Source organism: Pseudorca crassidens, chromosome 17 (genome assembly GCF_039906515.1).
Source record: "Pseudorca crassidens isolate mPseCra1 chromosome 17, mPseCra1.hap1, whole genome shotgun sequence".
Lineage (NCBI taxonomy): Eukaryota > Metazoa > Chordata > Mammalia > Artiodactyla > Delphinidae > Pseudorca > Pseudorca crassidens.
Window position 1 is genome coordinate 61,408,875 of NC_090312.1, and position 15,966 is coordinate 61,424,840.

At 41.2% G+C, this 15,966-nt stretch overlaps 2 protein-coding genes across 5 annotated transcripts in view; both read left to right on the forward strand.

Annotated features, from left to right (window-relative positions):
* The first annotated feature begins 8,537 nt into the window (after positions 1–8,537).
* LOC137210095 (serine/arginine repetitive matrix protein 1-like) lies at positions 8,538–13,588 on the forward strand. Its single transcript, XM_067711705.1, has 2 exons — positions 8,538–9,220; positions 11,757–13,588. The coding sequence occupies exons 1-2, from the start codon at positions 8,538–8,540 to the stop codon at positions 11,863–11,865; spliced, it is 792 nt and encodes a 263-aa protein (XP_067567806.1). The 3' UTR covers positions 11,866–13,588.
* The window catches only part of PAG1 (phosphoprotein membrane anchor with glycosphingolipid microdomains 1), a 141,342-nt gene continuing 134,462 nt past the window's right edge, over positions 9,087–15,966 (forward strand). The window contains exon 1 of one of the 4 annotated variants that reach the window (XM_067711987.1): positions 9,087–9,216. The gene's annotated coding sequence lies outside the window, so the exon portion shown is untranslated. The remainder of the gene's footprint in view (positions 9,217–15,966) is intronic. The other 3 variants (XM_067711990.1, XM_067711989.1, XM_067711988.1) reach the window with 3 other exon arrangements.

Genomic DNA, 15,966 nt, shown 5'->3' on the forward strand with positions numbered 1-15,966 from the left:
ACCAAAGCTAGTTAAGATACCACAAAAAAAACAAGGAAAATTACAGGACAATATCACAGATGGACATAGAGGCAAAAACCCTCAACAAGATATTAGCAAACCAAATTCAAGAATACCTTAAAAGGATCATACATCATGATTAAGTGGGACTTATCCCAGGGATACAAGGAGGGCTCAATTCCTGCTAATTAATCAATGTGGTATATCCATTAACAAACTGAAGGAAAAAAATCATATGATCCTCTCAATAAGTACAGAAAAAGCTTTTGATAAAATTCAACATTCATTTATGATAAAAACTTTCAACCAAGTGGGTATTGAGGGAATATACCTCTACATAATAAAGGCCATATATGACAAACCCACAGCCAACATTATACTCAATGGTGAAAAGCTGAAAGCATTTCCTCTAAGATCAGGAACAAGACAAGTATGCCCACTCTTGCCACTTTTATTCAACAGCAATCAGACAAGAAAAAGAAATAAAAAGAGTCCAAACTGGAAAGGAACAATAAAACCGTCACTATTTTCAGATGACATGATATTATATAAAGAAAATCCTAAAGACACCACCAAAAAACTATTAGAATAAATGAATTCAGTAAAGTTGCAGGATAAAAAAGTAATCTACAGAAATCTGTTGCATTTCCATACACTAATGACTATCAAAAAGAGAAATTAAGAAAACAATCCCATTTACAACTGCATCCAAAAGAATAAAATACCTAGGAATAAATCTAACCAAGGAAATAAAAGACCTGTACTCAGAAATTACAAGACATTGATGAAAGAAGTTGAAGACAAGACAACAAATGGAAAGATATACCATGCTCATGGATTGAAAGAATTAATAGTTAAAATGTCATACTTCCCAAGGCAATCTACAGATTCAATGCAATCCTTATTTAAAAACTAGTGGCATTTCTCATAGAACAAGAACAAATAATTCTAAAATTTGTGTGGAAACTCAAAAGACTTCAAATAGCCAAGGCGATCTTGAGAAAGAAGAACACAGCTAGAGGTATCAAGCTCCCTGATTTCAAATCATACTACAAAGTTACAGTAGTCAAAACAATATGGTACTGGTACAAAAACAGATACATAGTTCAATAGAACAGGATAGAGAGCCCAGAAATGAACCCACACTCTGTGGACAATTCATCTACGATAAAGGAGGTAAGAATATACAACGGGGAAGAGACTGACTTTTCAATAATAATACTGGGAAAACTGGGCAGTTACATGCAAAAGAATCAAACTGGACTCCTTTCTCATACCATATGGAAAAATAAACTCAAAATGGATTAAAGATTTAAAAGTAAGACCTGAACTCATAAAATACCTAGAAAAAAACATAGGCAGTACGCTATCGACATTGGTCTTAGCAATATTTTTTTGGATATGTCTCCTCAGGCAAGGGAAACAAAAGTAAAAATAAACAAATGGAACTATATCAAAGTAAAAAGCTTTTGCACAGCAAAGGAAACTCTCAACAAAACAAAAAGGCAGCCTAATGAATAGGAGAGAAATTTGCAAATGACATATCTGTTAAGGGGTTAATATTCAAAATAAACAAAGAACCCATACTAATCAACATTAAAAAAAAGCTGATTAAAAAATGAGCAGAGGACATGAATAGACAATTATTAAAAGGACAACAAATAAAAAGTGTTGGCAAGGATGTAGAGAAAAGGGAATCTTTGTGCACTGTTTGTGGGAATGCAAATTGGTATGACCACTATGGAAAACAATATGGAGGTTCCAGAAAAAATAAAGAATAGAATTATCATATGATCCAGCAATTCCACTTCTGAGTGTTTCTCCAAAGAAAAAAAAAACATTCATTCAAAAAGATATATGCATCCCTTTGTTCATTGCAGCACTATTTACAACAGCTGAGATAAGGAAGCAAACTAAATGTCCATTGATAGATGAATGCAAAAGATGTGAGATATATATATATATATATATACACACACACACACACATACAATAAAATATTAGCCATAGAGAAGAATGAAATCTTGCCATTTGCAACAACATGAATGGACCTAGAGGGTATTATGCTAAGTGAAATAAATCACATAGAGAAAGACAAATACCATATTATTTCACTTATATGTGGAATCTAAAAATCAAAACAAATGAATAAACATAACAAAACAGAAATGAACTCACAGATACAGAGAACAAACAGGTGGTCACCAGAGGAGTAGGGGTGGGGGGATAAGTGAAATAGGTGAGGGAGATTAAGAGGTACAAACAGCCAGTTACAAATAAATGAGTCATGGGGATAAAATGTTGAGCATGGGGAATATAGTCAATAGTATTGTAACAACTTTGTATGGTGACAGATGGTAACTAGACATATCCTGGTGATTATTTTGTAATGTATAGAAATATTGAATCATTATGTTATGTACCTGGAATTAACATAGTGTTCTAGGTCAATTATACTTCAATTTTTTAAAAGAGGGGAAATAAATAAATAAATAAATTGTTAAAGTGGGAAAATGTTATCAGCATAAAAGTCAATTGAATATAATTAAATAACACAGGGAATAAAAATCAAAACAAAACAAAACAGTGAAACACTAAAGCAAGAAAGTACAAAGGATGTGAAGCAATGAAGAGCAAACCAGTTTGACCAAAGCAGAAGAATCAAGGTGGGGTACAGCAAAGGATAAAGTAGACTGTAATCACTCCTATATACATACCCAAGGCTCTTTTTATCAAGAAGCCCAATCATGTATTTTCAGAACCAAATTCTAATTACTAATATAGACAAAGCAAACTACTATCAAATTGCCTATAATTGGTTTTAAAATCTAATAGTCTAGTATTCTCTGGAAAAAAAATCACTGTAGAATGGCATTATAGTTGGTTGGATACTGAATATTCTTGAATAAGTGATTTGGACAAAGTATGTCAAAGGAATATAAATAATATGTAAAATTGCTGTTACTGGCTCTACAAACCAAAATAATGTCTCTTGGGCTCAGTTGTCCATTGTATTTATAAACAAAACAGCCTCTACACTTTGTTTCTTTTCTAGCCAAGAGAAATTAAGCTCCCACGGCTTCAGACAGCTGTCGTACATTTCCCCCAACTGCTGCCACATGAGTGTTAGGCTCTGCAGATCATTACCAACACCAACATCTGGCTCTGCTTGCTTTCTTTCAAACAGGGCTTAATTTTCTTCTGCCTCTCCAGAAACAGGAAATACCATGTGCACTTTGGTGGAATTTGGGATTAAGTATTTCTAAAACCAACTGCTGTTTTTACAAGACCTCTTGGAGTGATGGTTTATTTTATGGCTTTTGCCTCTGGGAATTCTTCTATGTGAATTGCTGTGAAATCTCCAAGGTCTGCCTTTCCTTCAGGCTACATGCTTGTACTTTTTTTCATCCGCCAACCAATGTTTGAGTCTCCACTGAGAGTGTGACCAACCACACAAGCAACATCTCAAATTCCAGGAGTTTTGTTGCCTGTTCAGAATAGTAGGGTTGATCACTACGGAAACTTCGGGGAGCCCTCATTCTCCCTAGTCCTCCCTAGCATCCCTCTCTAGAAGGTGTTCTCTTTGGAAGTAAGGAAGGGAAAAGAGTTCAGCAGAAACTAAATGATCCTTCTTCTTGGGGAAGTAGGAATAAGTAAAGAGCTGACTCAGAGAATAATAAGAGCTACTTTTGATATCCGCATTTTCCGGATAAGTAACCTTAGACAGACTGAGGAAGAAAGTCAAACAAACAGTGCATATTCCTCCAGTCCTAAAGGGGCTTCTGGTTCAAAGAAAAAGCCACAGTATACTGAATTTCCCTCCCTGTCATCTTCTGTGCCTCCATAACGAGATAAGGCTCCACTCCAGGGAGGGTACAGGACTGAGAGCAGAAAAGTCTATTTGCTGAAAAAACGTTGAGAGGGTAGGAATGGAGAAAGAAATGACAGCAATGCTTTAGCCCCTGAAAGCTTTTCATATCTTTCTGACTTTGGAGAGCGAGCAACTAGCCCCTCCTGGAAGTAAAACTCTCCATAACTGTATACACCTTCCTTTTTCAATCTTGAATTTTTGTTTGTTGGCTGATAATGAAACACATGGTTTTCTCTGATGCTTACTTCAAACTTGAGCTTGTGAGAATTGTATTCTATGGAAGTGATAAAGGCAGAAGAGGGAAAAAGTGAACCTAAGGAATCTCGGTCAACATGATGAGTAACACATCCTCGCATCACTTTTACAGCCACGAATCTTGAGCAGCAATGTCAGGATAGAAATTTAAGGAATAGGTAAGGTCAGGATGACAAAGGATGATGGGTATCCCTTCTTTAATCTGTAATGTAAAGACATTTCCTTAAGACACTCTCTGTTCTCACTTTTGTAAGTACTGTCTCTTTCCCATCGTAATTTCTTTCTCCCAATAGAAAGATCTGGAAGTGTCAAGTCCTAAGCCCTGCTTTTTCCTTTGCAGTACACTATGAGGCCAGAGAGTAACATTAGCAGGCTTTGTCTTGATCTCCCCTGAAAGCCTTTTCTTCATGGTTTCCCTGTTCTCAGAGGAGGCCTAAAGTCATTCTTAAGTCTTCTGTCAAAAAGGGAAAGCACTCCCTTACAAACTATGGGTAATCACTGCTTACATTAAAATGATAAAATGGGCATTAGGAGACATCTAGCTACAGCCTTTAACTCTAGGAGAAAAAAAAAAAGCTAACCCTGTATCTGGCATTATTAGGAACCTACTATGTGCTTAAAACTATTGTTATTCCATGTTAGGTAATCAAAGATGGTAGCCATGTGATTACAGCTGACAGATGGGAATTCTGGAAGCCAGAGCTTCTGTGTGGTTCCAACTGTGCACATGGTCGCTCAACTGGCCGCCTTCTCCTTCTATTAGTGGACAACTTGCTTGGGAGGGAGGGGTAGGTAATTCTTAGAGATTAAAATTGAATGTACATTTCTGCAGTAGTTCTTTAAACATGTATCTATTTATAAGGGATTTATAGCCTATTTAGTAATTTCTGATCATTCATTCCTATAGATTAAGTCAAACGTGGCACCCTTAACACTTTAAGGAAATGCAAGTGCTGAGCTGCAGGTACAGTTTCAACTGCTATTTCTCTTCTTGGTCACAGGCTCATACTTCTCCAAAGTTCATCTCAGAGGCTACTGATAAACAGTCTTTGTCAGCCTCTGCTTCTCAGCCACCAACACCATAGGCAGTCTTCCTCTTTGGTCCCTAAATTCCATTCTCCCCTGCCCCAGACCCCTCTCTTACCATTGAGCCAGAATTCTCATCCAGCACCTATCTCCTTTCAAGCTTGGAGTTGCAGTAAACACCATATTAATTTATTTGTAGGTTTAAAAAACATTATGGAGTTAGCCTGAAAAATCCAGATCAGGCTGTCCTAAGTTCTAAACAAACTCTTTAGAACAAACAGTTGAGAAGTAAGCATTTGAAATTCAGGTGCTTCTTAACTTTCCTGTGTCAGGGAAAGAGGAATTGGGCTTTTCAATAGTTTTCAAAAGTTGCCCAGGATAAGAAGGACAGAATGCTAACCTACCTATCTCCACTCCCACCTCCCCGATCCCTACATCCCACCAGGGATTCAGTTTTGGTTTCCAGTGAAGTTACTAGCAGCTGCATGTGCTCAAACAAGGCAAACCTGGTAATAAACCATGTCCAAAAAATCAAGAACAACTCGTGTTCATTTTTATGGCAACCTCAGTTTTCCCTGGTGAAATCTAACTCTATGTGCCCACTTCTGTCTCAGCTTTGCCAGTCCCCTGGGCTCCCCACAGTTCTCTGGCCTGAACTATCACTATGAATTAGGCAGAGGGTGGAAGATCTTCATGTCCAAGAATCTCTTTGAGTGAAACAGATGAAGAAATGTAATTAACAAATACAGAGAATTTGGGGGCCAAAACCTCTCAGCTCAGTGATAAGCCCATGATTCTCAGCAGAAAGAGTGTAATCAAAATCTATTCTAGGTACAGTTTCTTGAATGAGCAGAGAATAGGTTCAATGGAGTCGCTAGCATCTGTATAATTGAAATCCTCACTATGGGGACTTTTAGAGGCATTGAATGAAGACATTCTCAGCCAAAGAGCAGACTTTGCTGACCCATTAAGGAATACATAGCTCAGAGCAGCTCTGGCTGTTATCCCTGCCAGACAACAACAGCAGCTAATCAGAAACAAATTATAGATCAGATACGATCAATATTAATACAGTCAATATTAAGGCAATTACATATTTCCTGTGTTTAATGCCAATGATAGTAACTCAAAATACAGTGGCGCTGGGTCATACTAATTAACTTTTTATAAAATTAAATCTTGGCTCTCTTAAAGTCAATATTCAAGTGAATTCATACACTATACAGATAAATATTTTGATTGGAGTTTGTAACACCTAAGAAAACAGGATGACAACTTTGGACACCTCTCCTAAAAGTCCCAACATGATTGTTATGCTAACTTTGTGTTTTTTGTAATTTAAAATATTTTCTTATTAAAAACTGAACTAACAAATTTCCACAACCATCTCCCTCATTTATAGAGAATTCTCTTTTAATTAGGCATTCATTTATTAATTTTTTCATAATCACACAGAGGAATAGCTCTAATGGAAGAGTTATACTGGAGGTAAAGACAAAGGTGGGTCGGACATAGTTTACAGTATAGCATTCCAAAGCAAACCTCTGGACTGGGAGATGCATATAAACATCACACACTTTCTTCCAAAACTTTATTCACATTGGGAATATAGTCCAGAGTATTTACCGCAAGCACAAGAATTGTTCCTGACACTTACGGTTCTATATCAAGGAGTGACTTTGGAATACCTTTGGATTCTAATTTACTGATGGCAAATCAGTAAAAATTTGGAAATGTAAAACAATCTTCAGGACGTTATTTGGTGACAGGAGAGCAGAGGAGAAGGACAGAGGCCTGAGACTGGCTCTTGCCTGGATTTTGCCTAAATCACTTAGCTTCTTTGGGCCTGGATAAAATGAGGATGGTAATCACACTTGTCACCAGAAAATGTGAGTGTCGCTCTTTGAACCTCTCAGTGAAGCCTGCCCTGTGTAACTGTAATGTATCCCAATTTGTGGAGCTGCAAAACTGCTGTGAAGATGCAAAATGGATTTTTTCCCTCCAAAAATGAAAGCTTTTCTAACCCAAAACTTAGGCACAGCCTTTAAAGGATGTGCATAATAAACAGAAGGCATTTTTCTTGTAAGATCTGAATCGTTTTCCTTAGAATTATAGAAGCTGTGTCTAACACTCAGATCTGTACTCTCATTCAAGTCCCACTGTTTGAGCAAGTCAACATTTTAAAATCTGTAAAATGAGCATAAATCTCTTTTATCCAATTTACGAGACCATTGTGAGATTTCAGTGAGGTAATATATATGACGTACCATAAATTAATAAGTTCTGGAATACCTGAGGTTCACCCTGTGCTGCCAGACAGGAGACCACGTCCAGTCCCTGGATCTTCTTCTCCAAGGCACCTTTCCAGAACCTAGATTTGTTTCCTGCTACACAGCCTTCCCTCTGCAATGCACTATGGAACAGGCCATCTAACATCTCTTACTCCATCACTTTGCTCCCTACTCCCATACCTCCCCTCCTGATCAGCCTTCTTCCCAGGCCAGATTTAAGCCTCCTTTAATGATACGTGTAAGGAATACAGTGTGTGTGTTGTGTGTGTGTTTAACATGATTTATATATTTTTCCTACTAAGTAAAGTAATGCATAATAATTGTAGAAAATTTGGACTAGTGAGATAAAGCACCAATTGGAGTTGGACTTGCAGTCAGATGTCTTGAGTTCAATACCCGGCTTGGTGCGTCTCACTGCAAAGGTCTATTCCCAACTCCTAGCTGCTGGTCTAATATCCTGAAGTTTGGTTCAAACAACACCTATATCAGACTCATCGAGAGTGCGCCTTAGGAATGGAATTCCAGACACCCACCTTTGCCCAGTCGCTGAACCATAACCACTGTAGATAGGGCCCGTGAATATGCTCTGCATTTTCAGAAAGCTACTCGGGTGATTCTCACGCAGACCAGAAGCTCTCCTCCGGACCCTAGACCACACTTCCAGTAGCCAAGATAGGTTGGTCTGGACCTGCAGCACTGACATCATCTGAGAGCTTGTTAGAAATGAAGAATCGCCCCGTAGTGCCCAAACCTACTGAATCAGAACCAGCATTTTGACAAAATCCCTAGAAGATTCTGTCACACCTTTGAGAAGCTCTACTGTACCTTGGTGTCACCTGGGAAGCTTTACAACCTAATGATACCTGGGCCCCATCTAGAGATTCTCATGTACTTACTATTCTGGATTCTGGGGTGCGGACAGGGCAAAAAGGCTCTTACTAGTTCCGTAAGTTACTTTAATGTACAGCCAAGGTACATCGTCCCCTAAATCCCAGCTTTTTAAGGTTAAACTATAACCTGAGTTAAATTGGCTTTTGTAGGCTTGCCAGGGGCCCTATGGATCGCTTAGATTAAACAGTGATTTTTCAGAGACAATGGACTCTGGAGACAAACAAGTTCAACCACACAGCTTAAGGTTCACCGAACCCCAGGCGGGAGACTTCCGGTACCTTCCCACGAAGGAGCGGGGCATCGCACCCGGGTCCGCCCCGCGCCCCGACCCGGCCCCGCCCGCCTCGCCCCCTCCCCGCCCCGCCCACCCCCGTGACGTGCCGCAGAGGGCCGGGCTCATGCGCACTCGCGTCCCGCGCCCCGCACGGCTGCACTGCCTCGGCGGTTGTCATTCTCCGCGGCGCGGCGGCGAGTGCCGAGTGCGGCGCGTGCCTGCCTTCCCGCTCGCTTGTCGGCGCGCCTGCGATGTGATCGACCGCCTGGGAGCGGGCTGGCAGCTCTCCCCGCTACAGCGCCTCGGCTTTTCCCTGGCCGCCTTCCTTGTTGAGCCCCGATTCCCTCGGAGCCGGAGACACGCACCAGAGGCTCGAAGCGCCGCACTCCGGGGCGGGCGGCAGCTGCAGCGCTCGGGACCGCGCGGCCGGGTGCAACCTCTGTCGTCGCCGCCGCCGTCGCGCTTGTCACCGCGGAGCCAAGGCGGCTGGTGCAGAGCGGCAGCACCTCGCCCCGCACCCGCCGCCGCCCGGGCAGTGCGGGGCCGCGGCGCTCTGTGCGCAGCGGGAGTGCGGTCCCCCCCGAAGGCTCCCTGTCGTCTGCGTCCCAGTAAGTTGACTGTAGTTTTTGAAGTTGGAGGGCGCCACGGGAAGGGGAGGTTCGTTTTTGTTATCTTCCCGTCGTGGGAAGCTGGGGATGGCACCTCTTGTTAGCAGGGCTCCAGCTTGGGGAGTTGAGGGTGCGAAGCCGCGGACAGGGCACGCGGGGAGAGGAAGCAGTCCCGGGAGAACTGGCTCCAGCCTCTGCTGAACGTGCCAGACGGAAATGCTGTGAGAGGACAGGTGCTCTGAGGGCATTTTGCCTGCTGCTGATTGCACATTCCAAGCCCTTTGACTGTGTGTGTGTGCGTGTGTATGTGTGTGTGCGCGCGCGCGGGGGGGGGGACTGGGGGGTGTTAGGGGGGTCCTGTCACCTCCATCGCAAGTCCTCAAGGAAATGACTCTAGTAATATTCCTGGATGCGATAGATCTTTGGGGATGGGGGCTAAGTCATTCCCTCTCAGGCCTCCAGGCTTCCCGCGCATCCCACTTTTCTCTTCCCCTAGGCAGAAGTTGTAATTGGAGACCAGTCCTTTAGGGAAAGACAACTTATATGTCAACCTAGAGTTCTGTGCTATAAGGCAAATAAAATGAGAAACCCGCTCAGCGTGTATGATTTCATACACTTTAAGAATGTGAGCAAGTCTCAAAGCAATAGTGTTCAGATGATGACACTTGGGTTTCACCCTTACTGTCCTCCACCTCTTATGTAAGCCTCCCGGCAGGATAACTGTCTCTGCAGTGGCTGCAGCTGTGGCTCTCCATTCCATTTGTTTAAGGTCTAGCTTGAACGTATTTAATGAAAATGTTGACATGATATAGCGCTCTGCAGTCTGAAACAGAGTGCACTCTTCAAATTGGAGTGTCTTCTCCTAATAGGGAATGTGCAAGGAAAACCCCAGTATATTTTTCAAGGCAGCTCCAGGAATTAGACACATAAATCATGTTTTAAAATAGCATGCATTGTACAGAGAGCTTGCAGAGGACCCCTTTGAACACATCCCCTTTGTTTTAGAAAAAGTGGAAATGGTTCATGCTAGACAATTGTTGAGTCTGAAAGTTAAGTGTACTGATAGGCTTAATTATCTTAATAAACAAAGAGCATGATTTATAGGTAGCTGCCCTGCCCTACTTTGAAGGATAGAATTCTAGAATTCTTTAACCTTTCTCTCGTCTGTGCCCTAGAGATTCCTTTTAAGCAGAGCAATAGATTATCATCATTGATGTTTAATATTTGAGTTGATTCAATTTGTAAAAGGAGTACTTTGAAATACCATACAGTACTGCTATGACTGTTAAGACAGTGAATATTAGAAATAAGGAGAATATTCCAATTTCTTGGTATAGAAGTCATTAGTTTAATAAAACAGATAACATTGACTGCCCTAATATATCTTTTTTAATGTGGACTTGTAGTAGACGTTTAAACCAAAACTCAGGGTTGTGTTTTGATGTAGGATTTATTTAGGTACTCTTTAGAAAAAGAAGCACATTTATTTATAGCATTCTAGCACATGGAACAAGATGAACTAGTTATAGGCACCTCATTTAAAAACATATCATAGTTTTTTTTAAGCAATTCTAAGAAAATACGCAAAATGTAATTTCAAAAGTTGAAAAGCTAGTCAACACTTTGTACTTGGTGAGAGCAGCCATTGCTCATCTCTAGAAGAGATTACATCTGAGCATGGAAGCACAAACAGGTTGACCCCCTCCTAACATGATGCACTGTCACATCATGGTGAGGAGGACAGACTAGGGAGCCATGCTGGCAGCTTGGGTACCATCTGTTTGAATCTGGGCAAGTTACCTAAACTCTGTGCCTCAGTGTCTTTGTCTGTAAAATGGGGATAACAGTTACCTGTCTCTCTGGATTGTGGTGAGGATTAAGTGAGTTCATAGATGTAAAGCTACTGAACCAGTGTCTGGCTTATTAAACTGAGTAAAATTATTGTTAGGAAAGGAAATGTATCTTTGGATTCTGTGGACATTGAATGGCTGCTGATGGAGGTTAACAGAAGCAGTTCACATGTATAATAGGAGAGAGGGTATGAACCTCCTGGTAATGCAAACACCAGCTGGTGTTTGACCTAATGTCTCTTTCAATTCCTCTCCAAGGTGGGTAGCTTCATCTCCACTTTGGAGAAAAGGAAACTGGAACTCAACAAGATCAAATAGTAGAAATCGCAGTTAGGATTTTAACCCATGTCTGTCTCTTTCAAACCCTGTCCTTTTTGGCCCTGCCGCCTCGATTTGCAAACTGCCTTTTCCATCTCTTCTCCTTGAATCCTCATAATAACATAATAAAATGGGTGCGTTATTATCTTTAATTTACAGATGAGGAAATTTACTTTAAGCAGTAAAGTATGCAAAGTGCTTAACTCACAAGATAGTTCTCCATGACTGGGAGCTATTATTATTATCATAATTATTGTTTAAAAGCTTGCCTACATTAGCACATGGTAGAGATGCCAGCAGGTGAAATGAGTTTTCTCCTTCGGTTTGAAGTGGATTCCATTGCTTTTCACTTCCCTATTCACATACTCAGAGAATCGAGAAAAAAAATGGTATGTTACCCTTCCCACGGTTCCCGCTGGAGGACAGCACTCCTGGGTTTGTTTCCGCCTGCAGATGTAGCTGCAGGATCCACATAGCCTAGTGAACCACCGCAAGCAGGTCATCCATCGATCCACAATCAGCATCATCTGTGAGCATGAATTCAGTCCCAGCTGGAGAGCACCCCTGGGGCAGAGAGGCCCTGCACTTTGCAACACAGTGTACTGTATGTTCAGAAATGGAAATAATTTACATTTCATATTAAATAAGCATGCTTCCTCTGGGCCTTAGTACCAGTGTGGTGGGAAGCAGTTTTAGGGGTCTTGTGTGAGCAGTCCAGTTTCGCCTTCCATATCCTCGGGTTCCACATCTGTGGATTCAACTAACCTCGGGTTTAAAAAATATATATTTTTTAATTCCAGAAAGTTCCAAAAAGCAAAATTTGATTTGCTTTGCTCCAGCAGCTATTTACATATTGTAGCATTTACATATTTACTGTTTACATGGCATTTACACTGTATGAGGTATTATAAGTAGTCTAGAGATGATTTAAAGTCTGTGGGAGAATGTACTTTAAGGTTCTATGCAAATATAATGCTATTTTGTATGAGGAACTTGAGTATCCACTGATTCTGGTATCCTCACGGGTCCTGGAACCAACCCCCCATGGACTCCACTTTGTTAAAAGTCTGGTCCAGTCTGTCAAACTTTTCACTTGACTTCCGAAAGTTGGGAACGATTGAAAGGCTTTTTTCCTGTGGCTTTCTTAGATTATCATCCAGATCTACATAGTATTCTGGCCCTTGGTAAATATTTACTCTGCTTTCTAGATATAAAAAATCTAATTTCTGTAAAGGGCACATATGCCACAGACAGCTTACAGACTGATTTAATATTTAAAGAAACCTGGTATCCTACCACTGTAAGGTACTTCAATACAGATGTTCTAATTGGGCTTTTTTTTAAGTCAAAGCTCTCTGTACAACATGTTGATTATAGTTAATAATACTGGATTGCATATTTGAAAGTTGCTAAGAGAGTAGATCTTAAAAGTTCTCATCACTAGAAAAAAAAATTGTAACTATGTGAGGTGACAGATGTTAGCTACTCATCATGGTGATCATTTTGCAATATATACAAAGGTTGATTCATTATGTTGTACACCTGAAATGAATAGTGTTATATGTCAGTTACATCTCAATTAAAAAAAAATCAAATCAAAAGTCTCTAGGTGTGAGCTTCCAGGAGGGTGCCAGATAGAGTCCTTGCCATCAACTGAGTCTTTCTGCGGTTTTAGCTCTCCTTGTCAGAGTACAAATATTCCTTTTTACTCTTTCAAATGCTTTTACTTACATTTCAAATGCTCCTCTGCTCCGGGGCATTCTGTAGTAAAAATCTTCCTCAATCACTTTTGTGACTCGACCTGGGTCCATAATTTACTTTTAACTCATTCTTTACAATTTACATAGTTCAGTTTTATTTTTTTGTCTACGTTAACTATTTATTGGCTTACCTCTAAATCGCCAAATAACTTGCCTCTGACATCTAGCTATCCTTGCTGTCAGAAGACATACAAGAAATGCAAGCTAATTTTAATATGGATAAAGTGAATGAAGACCATTTAGTCTCCCCAGTCATCTCTACAGTTGTTTTTTTTTTGTTTGTTTGTTTTTGCGGTTCGCGGGCCTCTCACTGTTGTGGCCTCTCCCGTTGCCGAGCACAGGCTCCGGACGTGCAGGCTCAGCGGCCATGGCTCACGGGCCCAGCCGCTCCGCGGCATGTGGGATCTTCCCGGACCGGGGCACGAACCCGTGTCCCCTGCATCGGCAGGCGGACTCTCAACCACTGCACCACCGGGGAAGCCCCTCTACTGTTTTGAATTATCTTCCCTTTGGGCTTGGGGAGTCTGGGGCTGATTGTATTTCTAGAGCTCTTGCCTCATACATCCGGGAGAAACTTGTTGGAGGTTATACTAAGTCTTGGTTCTACAAGCAAGTTGCTCGTGTGCAACATGGCAGAGACAGTCCCGCAAGGCTGGGACGTTGCTGAATTTGAGGGCGAGGGCTGGGTGTGGGGAAAGACAGCTCCGAGTATGATTTATCTGCCACATCCTTACTGGATGGAATGAATAGCTAACACAGAGCCCTTACCGTGGGCTGGCTGCCATGCTAAGAACTGTACATACAATATTTACTTTACTCAGTGACCTTGTGTGGTTACTTTGTTATCCTTTATTGCACAAGGGGAAACTGAGGCCTAGAAAGGTCAGAGCACTTGTCCAAGATAACACTAGTGTGTTTTTGAGCGAAGAGTGGAGGCCAGGAGTCTGATGAGGCCCAGCATTCTACTGCATCCAATGTGGGGGCCTTCTTATGGTTCAGCTGTGTCACAGAGATATCCTCTATTGTGCGTCTCAAAATAATCCTATGCTATCTCATGTTCTCCCCACAGTGACCCTAGGATAGAGCTAAAGAGATGGTGGAAAGGTCCGTGCCCACCGTCTTCCAGATCTTTATTGAGGAAGAGCTTAAAGCTTAGTTCATGCAATGAGCTCAGAAAAGAAACCCCCATGTTAGCATCGTGAAATAGGAAGCATGAAGCCTTCCACTGATCGTGGGACACAGTGGAGAGGCGTGCAAACCTTGTGTTTGATGTCACATACTTGCGTCATTCTCATCGAAGAGAGAAGTGTAGCAACCTGAGATTTTCTTAGGTGATTTCTAAAATATTAAATCAAAAATGATTTAATCAGCAGTGAGTATGACTACAGCAGTGTCACGTGTTGTTCACGATGAACTTGATGGTTTTAAAAGTAAATGAACAAGTATGTCTCACAAGCGAAGTGCAAGCGTGTTGTCTCAGAAAAGGAAAATTGTGTCACATCTTCTGTGTCTGCATCCTAGTCTAACTCCACTCTAAATGCAGAGGGAAAGGGCAGAATTTAAAACCAACATGTAATATTTTCAAAACCATTTCCCTGAGCCCCACCTCCTCTATTTTTTCCTGATTTCACACTGGAGCCAACGTTTGTTGTAGAGGTCTCTGTATTATGCAGCTGCCCTTTTGTAAGAAACACTTTTCCAAAATAAAACAATTTAAAAACCCATTAAAAGAAGTTCTTCATATCCTTTGGGTTTTGAGTTATTATTTTTGTTGTTGTCGTTGTTATAATATTTCGGTATATTATGTTAATGTCTCACCCACTCCCCCTTCTTGGTTTTATAGGACTGTATAATTTTCAAGCCTGTGAGTGATTGAAAATTTATGAAAAATTCAATTTTCTAAGTGTGGATTTTATGGCAGAGGACAGGGAAGTTTGGCCTGATTGGGGGGCCTTTACTTAAACTACAGAGCACTTGAAACCCTATGAACCTTATGGAGTAGGCAGGTTTTTCTAAAAAAAGTGTTTTAATTGATCAATAGCAGCCTTGTACTTTCCTCTTCAATTTCACGGGACCCAGTCCCCACCTATCATATCTCCTGTTCATTTGTAAGTAATCAATTTCAATTGATTTTCTGAAAGTACGGAAAGGTGCGACTTGTCAGCGTTGCTGCATCTGTCATTTCAGTCTTCAGGGAGCCCCAAGGTTGCATATGGAAGCCTTTCTGTGAATTTGTTCTGTAAGGAATGAAGAGTGTTCAGATAGGTCCTTGGGGTTCAGGTCTCGCTGTATTTGTGACTCAATCATTGCTGTTAATGTTGCTTCCACTCACTCTGGCCTTTCACCTCCACCCGAACTCCTTCCTCCATCACCCCCACGTGGTTGAACGTGCTGAAGCTACTCGGAAACTTTAACGTTGAAGCAGCTCATGCTAGAGGTCAGAGGCAATAAAACCACACAAGACAAATTTTCTTAAACTATAAAAAAGCCGATCTGTAACGTGGCTACACACAAGAACACCACAACTTCTGTATTCAGCACTTGGGAATTGCAACCGGAATGGCCTTGTGATATTTTCCATGGCACCTTGTACAGAGAGCTCTGAACCTCTCATTCACACATAATCGATCACTAGAAGCTTGGCAGTGTTTGAGTCAAATTTAGTTGGAGTGGTATTTACTCATTTATGCATTCACCAGATATATATCCATATACCAGGCATTAGTGTTGGATGATGAAACCTCAGACATAAGAGGATTCCTTTCACTTTCCTCAAGAATCTCAGTCTTGGGAGGGAAAAGACGCTTAACAGCAGTTGGAAC

Bases quoted from the DNA above. Each gene is read 5' to 3' on its own strand.
- LOC137210095 (XM_067711705.1), top strand. From the start codon at position 8,538: ATGGACTCTGGAGACAAACAAGTTCAACCACACAGCTTAAGGTTCACC. The intron at 9,221-11,756 runs GTTGACTGTAGT...ACATACTCAGAG, and splicing joins TGTCGTCTGCGTCCCAGTAA to AATCGAGAAAAAAAATGGTA.